The sequence below is a fragment of the Amborella trichopoda genome, chromosome 11 (assembly GCF_054954075.1).
Source record: "Amborella trichopoda isolate Santa Cruz 75 chromosome 11, AtrichopodaSantaCruz75HAP2 v2.0, whole genome shotgun sequence".
In the NCBI taxonomy this organism is placed as follows: domain Eukaryota; kingdom Viridiplantae; phylum Streptophyta; class Magnoliopsida; order Amborellales; family Amborellaceae; genus Amborella; species Amborella trichopoda.
Window position 1 is genome coordinate 5,771,961 of NC_142346.1, and position 11,969 is coordinate 5,783,929.

Genomic DNA, 11,969 nt, shown 5'->3' on the forward strand with positions numbered 1-11,969 from the left:
GCCATGAGTCTGAGATATTTAGAAATCGGTCAAAAAGAAATAAAAGATCTTTTAGATAAAGGAAATGTTTCTATGCTTCCCCTACAACATAGAAGTTCTATCATCTCCCTACCATCCAGCCGTCCAATTTTGATCAAGAGAGACACTCGCCGTTGGAGCTGTACCGCCTTATATATTAAAAATGCTGTTGTGATATAATTTCATAATATTATATACCATCATCATCATTATCATTTTAGCTTTTTACAATAATATTATATATATATATATATATATATATATATATATATATATATATATATATATATATATATATATATATATATATATATATATATATAATACTACAATATTAATAATATATTATAATAATATAAAATAATTTAATTTAATTTAATTTAAGAGTTTTCTATATATAATATAAGGACCCGATTTCTATGCGGTCAAGCTCTCATATGTAGAAATGCGGGTCTCTTAATAAATCTATTTTTGAGATGGATTTTAAGATTTAATTTTTAAGGGCATATAATTTCTATTATGGAGATCATGAATATGAAAAAATAAATAAAATTTTAAAACTCAAAATAATAATTCTAGTAAGAAAATATTTGGACAGTAAGTTTCTATTGTTTTTAGATGGAACACCATCTTGCATCGATCTTAAAGATAGATGCATTAGACTTTCTGGACTGCATATGTAGAAACAATTTTCCTAGATATATAATATAAACTTTTTTCTAATATATATACTAGCTTTCCCAATGCCAAAGACATAAAAATACTCGCACCGCAATTTATCAAAAGGGTGTGGTTTTTATAACGTTGCAATCTTAAACAATCCAATTACGACGCGTCTCCAAATTTTATCTTAACATGTAATTTTGGTATAAAAATTCTTTAATTTATCTAAAAATTTATTTTCATATTTAATAATAAAATTTTAAAATAGTTAAAACCAAGTAGATCTATAAACATATGATAATTTTAAAAATATACGGCCTAGATAAATTTAAAAATATACGGCCTAGATAAGGTGTTGCGAGATGCGGACGCAAAATCTTTGTTTCGTTTTTTTTTTCATATGAGTAATGATTCTATTTGTAGATGACGATGTCGAGATGAGGAATTAGAGGGTTTTTCAATATTAAAACAACCCTTTTCGATGGATTTTTAGGTTTAATTCTACATTTTATGGTGTGGCAACCTTATATAAACCTTTTCCATCAAGATACTTGCACCACAATTTATCAAATAGGTCCCCAGCTCTTGTGCTACCAGTTTCCATGCGATTCTCAAAATCCAAAGTTAGCAGCAAGGAGAATCTTTATGAGAAAGTAATCAAACGCACCCTTTTTGGTGGACTGGATTTCTGTCATGACATGAATCTTCCTGACAGAGAGAAAGATTCACAGAGTTTGATTTTTGTTGTAGTGAAAGCAAAAGCATAGCAGCTGCGTCGATGTTAGCTCGGAAATTCCTTCTTGCTTTGCGCTTTATAACTCGTAAACATCATGTCATCATTTCTTATTAATTTCTGTTCTTTTTGGGCATGCGTTTCTATTGCGTCATTATCATTTCTTCCAGGATAATTTGAGGTGTGTTTGGAATTGAGAATTATTTAGCTTGCATTTACGCTTGGCAGAAAAACACTCTTTGGGGAACGGGGATGCATTCTCTGCACAAATTCCTTGATAGTATTTTGTAGATCGTTGTTACTGTTCTTTGTGAGTGTTTAATGTCTTGTTGGAAGATTGCTTACGGGAAATCGACAATGAGTATTTACTGGTATTGCTTACTATGAAAGATCAAATTATTGAACTATGACAATAGTTGTTTGCATTTACAAAAATCATCAATGAAACTTCACATTGAAATGTTTTAGGAATCCTGCAAATGCTAATGCTTACATATTTTATTGTTTATTTCATAATTGTCACACTTATAGTTCATCATAAATTATATGGAAAGAATCATGAGCTTAATTTGTTGGCATAGGATGTAATTTCTCATTATCTGAATAACAAAAATGAAATGATGCCAGATAGTGACTACTCTGAACGATTAATGAGTAAGAGAACTTCATCATCACCATCATATGAGGTTTATCCCAACCATAATTTTGGGAGGACTCTACTGAGTTACTCGGCCTCGTCCTTGTTAAGCCCGAGTCTGGTGTACACAGCATGGTGTACGCTGTTGGTGATTTTAATAAAACACTTTTTGATAAATATGGATCAAAATTTTCACTTATAACCCTATATTATTCCCTTTTCTTAATCCAAATTAATATATCTTCGATTAATTTGGATCAAAACTTATGACTGGGGATTTATTCAACGATTTTTGGTGAAAATAGCTGTATTTTGAACAAATCCGCCTAAATGTGGATTTCTCTCTCGTTTTGCATTCAATCCATTGAAATCTCCCTATAATTATTTGTTGGATAAAATACTAGAGGTCGAGAGATTTGGCCCGAAAAATCGCGGTTCTAGTGAGAAACAGTTTTTTATGACAAACCCCAATCTATTCCATTCTCATCGGTTTCTCCTTCTTTTTTGCCCAAATCTTTTGAAAATTGGTTCCGTTTGATAACCTCATGATGATTTGTTTGATTCATGGCTGTAAATTGCTATTTTTGGCTTGAAATTTCGTGGTTTTTTGAGAAGAAACAAGATTTTACAAATTTATTTTTTTGGTGCTAAGAAATATTTTGTGAGAAATTGTTAACAGCATACAAAGAAAACAAGTATTTTGTGAAAAAAAACTTATGTTTTATGTCAATCTCAATTTTTCTCTTTTTCAATATTTATTTTCAATATTTTTTATTTTCTCTAGATTAGATGATATAAAGCTTGACTTGGGCGAGTCCACTCGAACTTGCCCAAGTAACTTGGCTCGGGCCAGTGGCGATTACCTGGCCCCAGTCTATTTCCAAAACACTGATCCTAACTATTTGGGGTCGGCTGTACGAATCTTGTTCCACCACTCTACTCTATCAAGGGCCATACCCTTAGTCAGACTGTAAGTCACCATATCTCTTCTCACTACTTCCATCCATATCCTTTTGGGCCTTCCCCATGCCCTTTTTAGAGCCCTCCACTTGAACCAAATCACCCCTCGTAACGGATGCTGTTGTAGGTTGCTACACCTGGCTAGACCACCTAGGTCTACTTTTCTGCATCTTATCACCTATTGGAGCTACCCCTAAGTAAGAGAGCTTATAGGAAGAAAATCGTGGCACAAAATTCACAATACCAACTTGTGAACATGTGTCATCATGCAGACACGTGCTTCTGTCCATTATCGCATAAACCACATTCAAGAGTCTTAGCTTTGGTGCTCTTAGATGATATGAACATGACAAAGAGAGTAATTTATGCCTTATGTGCTTATATATCTTTTTTTCTTGATTTGATAGTGCAGCCACAATATACACAAAGAATTTTATCCTTAGTTTGAATATGATGATCCCCGTGAATAGGTGAATATGGATAGAAAACCATTTGATGTTTTGAATAAGTTTTGAATAAGACAGCTAGCACGTGCGTCGCACAATGCTCCATATGAGAAATTAGATGAAATTTAGTTTACTACTATTTATTCAATAGAATCTACTGCATTATTTATTTATTTTTTTAAGTTCTTTATATTAATTTACTTTTTTTTTAATATAATTCTACTTAATTTTATTCTTTATATGCTCATTACTTTCTGCTTTTTCTAATATAAACTATTTAGCTAAGATAGACTCCAGCTGTTTTAATTGGAACTCCTGTTTTGACAATAGTTTTATTTATACAGAAATAGGGAGGTTTTAGAAAACTAAAGATTAGTATATTAATTTCTACCGAGGTACCAAGTTAGCATTCAAATAAGCAAATAAATGAATAAATAAACAATAGGAATCAATATCTTTTTTTTACACTTTTTTTTTAGATTCTAAGTATTATTTTATAGTTGTGTATTTGTCAAGATAATTATTATTTAACATAAGTTGATAATACCGAAAAGTGCGCACTTTCAATATCTTGGGTCGATAATCCAAGAAAATCGAGAGATTGAGGAAGATGTCGTACATTGAATTAGAGCTGGGTGGGCGAAGTGGAGATGCGCAACTGGAGTTTTATATAATCGTGGCATTCCAATGAAGGCAAAGGGGAAGTCTTGTAGGACAACTGTGAGACTAGCTTTTTTTTATGGGGCGAAATATTGGGCATCTAGAAACAACATTACCTATAGAATAAGTGTAGTTGAGATGATGATGTTGATATGGATGAGTGATAAGACAAGAAGGGATAGAATTTGAAATGAATACATTCGGGAGAACTTAGGTGTGGCATGGTTTAAGTGGAAGGCTCAAAAAGGGTAAGGGGTAGGCCCAAAAGGACATGGTTGGAAGTAGTGAGAAAAAATATGAGGGACTTATGGCCTCATTGAGGGTATGACCTTTTATAGAGCAAAATGGCAGACCAAGCTTCGTGTAGCCGAGTCTAAATAATTGGGAAAAGGCTCTAATGATGATGATGCTGAATTATTAATCAACACTATCTGTTATATTTTGGTTGTATTCTTTTTGTAGTAACATAAAAGCCCACTTTATTGGGATAAGTATCTAGTTGTTTAATGGGAATGTGTATTTTGCTAGGAATCCTATATCATGATGACATAGGGATTTAGGAAAATAGGAGGGAGAAAGATTTCGGATATGAAAATCAAAATTCATCATCCTTTTTGTTCTTTATAGTAATACAGGTGAGTTTAAGAAAATAAATTTTGAGAGAATTGGATTATTTTGCAGAATCATATTGATTGTAGAGTGTGTAGGAAGATATGAGCAGCATCTTGAGTAATAATTGAAGAATCTTATCTTTTGCGTTTTATGCTTCTAATGGGGATCTTGACTGTTATGTTGCTACTTGCACTGAACATCAGTCTAGGTTCTTAATTATGCTTAAATCTGGTTGGATGTTTGCGCCTTCTCCTTGGGCTCGAACAAGTTAGGTATTTTATGTCTTTTCTTTGGGCGTAAACCTTGAGTTATGATGTTTACCACCATGATGAATCAACCTTCTCCTCATGGTCAACCTTGGTTTCCAATGGTTTTTGCAGTTCCTCAAGACATGCCTTTAAGCATGGACTTTGAGGACCTTGAAAATTTGAAAATCATTTATTAATATGTTTCTTTAATGTATACTTGGGCCCTGGTTAAATTGGTATGCTGGATGCCATTTTGTGGCACCTGCCATTTCGACCACCTCTGCCTAGAGCCCCTTCATCTTGCAAATATGGGATTTGTGATTTTGTCAAACCTTTTTCCTCTTTGAAATGATTTGGGCCACATTTAGCTCATTGCTTAAGTATCCTCGCTTATGCTTACCTGAGATAGTGGCCAAAGAAAGTGGAGTGACCAACAAAATTCTATTTCTTGCCAAGTTATTGGCTGATTATACTGGTGGTGAGCTAGGAGGTTGTTTACAGAAATCTGACGTGCCTCATTCTTCAGCATTATATCACAGATGTGCTTGGAGTGGGAGAATACTTGTGTTGCACAATCTCCAGTCTTTCTAGTGGAAGTCTTTTGACTTAAGGAAGTTTACAAGTTTTGCTTACTTCCAATCTTTTTTTTATATACAACTTTTATTTTTGTTGCTCATCTATTGTTGTTTTTCAAATTGGGATGACTCTCTTTTTTTTTTTTTTTTGAACTGTTGACTTTGTGATGATCCCCTTGTTATTATTAACCTTAATAGATAACTTGATGTCTCTTATATGTTACTCAATTTGATGTAGGTCGCAACTGGGCAAAATTTGGCAGGTTCACAACCTTACAGAAGTTCATTTGGATTCCATCATTATCCAACAAAAAGAAAAGGTCTCTTCCCTTATCCCTCTAGTTGTTTAGATTTTTGCAATTGGCTTGAAAGATGATAACCATAATTAGGGTGTAAATTATTGCCAGAAGTTAATTATGTGAGGTATTTGGGAGTTCACATCTTGGCTAAGATGCAATGTTTGAGTTGTCTTAGCATCACTCCTTTTTCTTTTGTTTTGGAATAGGCTCTGATTGGCAATAATGAATATATCATCACTTTTTATTAGATAATTGTGGACAAACAAGAACGACCCTTGGGACAACAAAGCTGAGTCCCAAAAAGTCAAGGTGAGGCCCCATTTTCAGTGCAAACTGGGACACTCCTTGCCAAACAATCAGTCATGTCATGATCCATTATGAGTTAGTGAATTGTAACATCAATAGACAGATAGATCCAACCCTCAATTAATCGCTAGTCTCCAAGCATATGAGTAACCATGGTGATGCTGCACGTTACCATCTTTAGGGGTCATGCATAACAGTTAGAGGTCTTGAAATCAATATCATGAAATCCTGAACCATAATGAAAGTCGGCAGACTTAGCTTCTGAAGTGTTCATGTTGCAAATTTCCCATATCGTTTAAGTCATAGCCTCCCTTGGCATCCCTCACCTAATACCCTACCTTGGCAAGGCCTGGTTTCCCGTGCAGAGTACATCAAAGTTAGCTTTATAACTCTAGCAGGTGGACAACCACACTTGCCCCTCCAATTCTTGAGAATTGATTGACTGGAAACCCTTTAAATTCCTCCCTGACCCTTTTCCCTAGGAATCACAACACATGATCTGACCCACACTCCACAACCCTTAGTTTCTAGGAACATCTTTCCTCAAATAAAAGGTTTGTAGAAATGTTAATCAATGTATTTTTTATCAAGAGAAGGAATGGGGTGAATAGACGATTCTTCTTGATGAATTTCCCGGGAATTACCGTATAAGCTATTGTTTTTTGGAATGGGCACAACAACACTAATGTCAAAATGCTTGAGGGAGCAATGATATATTGTGCTGAATGAACATGGGGAACTGAACCCTTGAACCGTAGAACATGAAATGGAAAGATGTAACCAAGAAAGCAGGTGATTATTCTCATTCCCCCACATATCTATAGTCTATGCCTGGAGTCAGGATGTCAACTTTCTTGGGCTACCCAAGCAGCTAGGCCAGGTTGTTCGTGTTTGCCAATTCTCACCCTGGTAAAATATATCAGAAGACAAAAGAATTCATACTCCCTCTCCCAAGGGAGTATAATACTGTTTATCTACTTCCTTGGGCAAACCTCATGCTAGGGATATTTTTGACATCCCAATTTTTGGGGATGTAATCTCTAGAAGAGTGACCAAGATTGCACAGGAACCGTCCAATTTTTGGAGGGCAAGATCTAAATGTTCAAAAGCTCAAAATTTTTCTTTGAAAATAATCATCTAGTGATATTTAATATGGATCCCCAAAATTTTGAACTAAAATTCTCCCACTCAGCTATTTGGCCTGAGGGTTGTACAGTATGCTCCCACAAGAGCATTTTCTACAAACTCATATTAGAGTTAAGCATTATTATGTCCTCCTTGGTGTTGCTAGTGTAATACTTTGGAACTGTAGTCATCATGAAAGCAGTTGCTATGATTGGATCAAAATTCCAAAGGATCATTTTCCAAGAAACATAATCCATTTTTTATACTATTAGGTGATTTGCATTGGTTAGGATGAATTGTGGCTCATTTTTTTATTAGCCCTTCGTCTATACCTTTGTCTTCTTTTGCTTTTGTAACAATATTCTATTTTCTGTTTCTTATTGCTTTCCAGTTAGATCAACTTGATGATAAGGAAATAGAGGCAAAAGAGATCCAAAGATTGAAGTGCTGGTAAATTCAGAGCTCACATATACTAGTTTTTGTTATTTCTAACTTGCTGCTTCTCAAAGCTTTGAATGGTCATCATCATCTTTTTACTATTTTTTGCCCAAAGGTTTATGTTGCAGTTATGAGAGAAGTATTGATATGCTATTTTGACTGAGATGGTGCAAGGTCTTATGCTTGCTCTCAAGTATTTCTTTGAAAGTTGTAAGGTCTCCGTTCCAATCTTGATGTCTCTTTTTTGTGCATATGATGGTGTTGGTTGTGATATTTATACCTTAGTTTCAGAGTAACTACCCTTTGAGAGGTGCTTGTCAAGTCCACAATTCCTAGTGAACATGCTATTTGTTTCCATAAAACTGATGAGGACTTCTGCATTGCATATAAACTATGTGAAACAGTAACTGTAGCTACCATTTTATTTGTAGCTTGAGGTTCCTCCTGCCGTTAATGAAATGCGAGATTATTATGGTTTTTTTTTTGGTTGGCCATTGACATCGTCTCATACTGGATCAGTTTTTATTGGTTGCTACAGTGGTATTGTTTGTAACTAAATACAGCAGTATTTGGTTGTATGTTGAGAACATTCAGCAAAACCTGTAGTGTACAATGGATTGTTTTATTTGGCATCAAAAGATCAAATCTGCCTCATGACATTTAATGGCTATTTGAGAACGATCATGTGTGAAAGAATCCTTAAATATCAGAAATGAGAACGAGGGATTATTCATATTTATTTGAGTGGATATGCTAGGTTCCGGTTCTTGATTGTTAATGGATAGGACCTGGATCTGCAAATGCATTTATTTCATTTCTTTATATCTAAGAGGCCACATAGCAAACAACCAAGCCACATAGCAAACAACCAAGATCTAGTATGCATGTTGCAGGCATGGCCCTCCACCCTGTCTTTAATCCCATTGATATTAGATAAAAACCCTCGCATATTCTTTTTTTGGGTAGATCAGTGGGGAAGGGGTCCCCTACCACACTAGGAATGGAACTCAAGGCATCATGTTGTGGCATCCACCGCCCTCATCACCTATGCCTTGAGTCCATTCCTAAACCCTCACCCATATTGCTTCCCAACTTTTCGTTACTTAATGTTGTTTCCTGCATAACTACATCCCCATTAAATAGAAGAAAAGAAAACCTTTTTGGTAATTCTCCCAAATTGATACTCAATGAGAAAATCATCAACTAAAAGGGGACAACCCTCTCTCATATCTCTTTTCCACTTTCCCATATAAGGAGTAGGCAAAAACCTACCCCTGAACCTGTTTCTAACCAATACAGTATACAAGCGTATATATTGACCAAACTAAATCAAACATTAATCCTCAAGTTTTGAACTTATCATTTGATATCTAGAAGATATGGACAGAGAAGACAGAACTTCTAATATGCTAGGGTGGTTTGTTGGATTGGATATGCCCTCCTCAAGCCATTACCATCAAAGTTGAGGAGAGAGAAGATGGTATGTGCCAAACAACAAGTTTGTTGTGTCTAAATATTTTGACCAAGTGTGTATTATCCTTTTTTTTGTTGTCTTCTAGAGTGAGTCTTGGTAGTGTTCTCAATTATTGTTTATTTGGTGCAGTTATGACATTGCCATGACTAGATGCATACGTAGGTTCTGCCAAGGGGCCTGTCCTCTGGATGCCATTGTTTAAGGCGCCAATCCAATTTTGCCACAGCGACACATGAAATGTTTGCTCCTATCTTTATTCGATTCTCCTGCAACTGTGAGGGATCCATTTTCTATTTTATTGGAAGCAATCTCTTTAAAATTCCATTCTCCTGCAACTGTGAGGGATCCACTTTCTATTTTATTTTATTTTATTTTATTGGAAGCAATCTCTTTAATTTGCTGAGGGATGTGATCATGGGTTTGTTTTTCTGCTATGCCAGGAGCTGTCGGGGAAACTTCTGGAGAGTGGGGATAGATGAAAAACACAAATAGCAGAGAACTTTGAGATCTGAGGAACCTCCACCGCTAAGCAATTTGAGTAGGGAGAGACATTTGTTGTTTAAGGCTACATGAAATATCGTTTGCCCTTGGTTTAATGGGAGCAAAGCCGTGTTTCTGCGCTATATTATCTGTTCTGTTATCTCTTTATCTTACGCTCAAAGCTTCCCCTCGTTGTATGGTCACTCCAATTTACTGCTCATGCTCTCTCTCTCTATTAATATGGGTACTAATGGATAAGAGTCTATTGTCCCACAGTAGACTGTTGGCTATGTTAGTGAGTGAAAGTGGATACAGTGAACCGTGTGTTGGCTATGTCTCTCTCCAGCTAGTAAAATGAATGGTGCAAAAGGTGGAGGGAGGGGAAAAAGGGCAAAAAGATCCATTGCAAGAGTAGCTGAGAAACAAGTAGAAGACTAAGATGTTAGGGAGAAGTGGATGAGATTGTTGTTGTTGGCTTGTTATGTTGGTGTTGTTGAGCGGTTCGTCCTTTCTTTCGTGCATCAGTGAAGCGATGGATAGTGACCCCTGTCCGGCTGCCAGAGGACGATGACGATGATAAGGGTGGATAAGTGAAGAGTGGGTCAATGTCCCACAGCTTCTTCGCTTTCTTGAAGAAGGCTGCCTCCTTCTTCCACCTTTTGAGGTGGGCCATCACAAATTGCACTTCCTCCTTGACAAAGAATTGGAGGGTCCTCAACAGAGGGTCAAAGAGGTGGTCGTGGTAAACCAGGTCCGACCCTAACACCATATCAAACCCACCACCCCCACCTGCTTGAAGGAGAAGGTGACAGTCGTGGTCGTGGCCCCAAGTGAGGGGTTGCACGTGGAGAGATCCACCTCTCCCGGTGACCTCAACTGCACGTTGGTTGGCATCGGCATTGAAGGAGAGGTTGGGAAGGACGTGCGGCAAGTCCGTCATTGTCACATGGGCTCCCAACATGGCTGCTGCGACGCCCACCATGCCCGTCCCTGACCCCAACTCCAATATTCTCTTCCCCTTGACTACCACCTTTGCATCATCATCCAAGAACGAGACGAGCGCAGAGGCAGCCGGCCAGAGCTGGAATGAGAGGCCCTCCGAGGGGAGCTGCCTTATCGTGAAGCACGACTTTGTGGTCCGGAGGTGGTGCTCCTCTTGCTCCTCCCTAAGAACTCTCATCATACTACTATCGTCCTCAAATGCTTCTGCTGTTTCTACTTCATCATCAAAGAAGAGACGCATGGAAAGATCAGCTGCATCTTCAACATCCATGAAGGTTTGACGGAGAGAGAAGGGCGCAAGAACCCAAAACCCTAATAACTGACTTACCCTATGAAGATATATAGGGACGTATAGGGCCCTCATCTTTTTCAACGTTGACAATATTATAGCAAACCCTAAGTAGTATTGGGGACCGCTCTCACGAGAGGTACAGGTTATTTTAGATACCAGGTCATGATGCCTTATACATTATAAAATATTATTATAGTCCTATGGTCCCACAGAATAGAAATGAAGGAAAAGTTCAATGATTTTGTGGAATCCGCCATTAATTATGGATTAGTATACACCATGAAACGAAAAGAAAAAAATATGTGAATTAAACAAGAACGAACAATCCATATGAGAAATGTTGAAGTGGTGTAAATAAATTCATTGGAATGAAAAAAATGATGAACAAAAGAACTATTAGATTGAACAGAGTAATACAAAAGGTACTAGTCCTTGAACGACTTGTATACACTTAGGACAAAGTATTATCCATTTGTAGAATGAATCAGTAGTTAAGTATAGAGGGAAATTGTGAGCATTATGTTCATACATAACTTCCGTACCAAGGTTAGCATGGTTGATTATATCAGCAGGTGCTGATGACACAACCTATTGCTTCTCTTTTAGTTTTCTTTTTGCTTTTTTCTCTAGCATCAATACTGAACATTCAAGATTTCTAAAAGTTTTGAGCTCATAGAAAAAAAAAATTTTCTTTTAGTATTTTCGATTGTTCAAAATCTATTCCTTTTCTCATTCTTCTCCATCAAGTCAACTACATTGAATGTTCGAATGTTCTGAAATTTCTAACAATAAAGCCAAAAGAAACTTCATTCGCATTTGTTTTCAAAGGGCATGTTGAGATGCAACCTATGAGTGACAGTGAGTAGGCTTTGAATTCTGAACAGTTCTATTAACAATTTTGACTGTACATTGTACATCTTAAATGAAATCAACAAGAAGAATCAAGTTAAACACTTCCAAATGACTGAAATATTGGTGTTACTAAACACTTGGCCTTAAAG

The 11,969-nt window shown here is 36.4% G+C and overlaps 2 protein-coding genes across 6 annotated transcripts; one reads left to right on the forward strand and one right to left on the reverse strand.

Moving 5' to 3' along the window:
- The first annotated feature begins 1,056 nt into the window (after positions 1–1,056).
- LOC105421427 (uncharacterized) lies at positions 1,057–11,207 on the forward strand. Of its 5 annotated transcripts, none has more exons than XR_016044099.1 (6): positions 1,088–1,334; positions 1,432–1,461; positions 5,791–5,872; positions 7,674–7,732; positions 9,324–9,531; positions 9,635–11,207. XR_016044099.1 is itself a non-coding variant. In XM_020673725.2 (6 exons), the coding sequence occupies exons 1-5, from the start codon at positions 1,192–1,194 to the stop codon at positions 9,394–9,396; spliced, it is 387 nt and encodes a 128-aa protein (XP_020529384.1). In that variant the 5' UTR covers positions 1,088–1,191; the 3' UTR covers positions 9,397–9,433; positions 9,635–11,207. The 5 variants fall into 5 exon arrangements, 1 of the variants encoding a protein (XP_020529384.1); XR_016044100.1 differs by having other exon boundaries at positions 9,324–9,468; XM_020673725.2 differs by having other exon boundaries at positions 9,324–9,433.
- LOC18444294 (uncharacterized) lies at positions 10,059–11,040 on the reverse strand. The gene has a single exon (XM_006854470.4). It carries the CDS (start codon positions 11,038–11,040, stop codon positions 10,117–10,119), a length of 924 nt encoding a protein of 307 aa, XP_006854532.2. The 3' UTR covers positions 10,059–10,116.
- Positions 11,208–11,969: the final 762 nt, after the last annotated feature.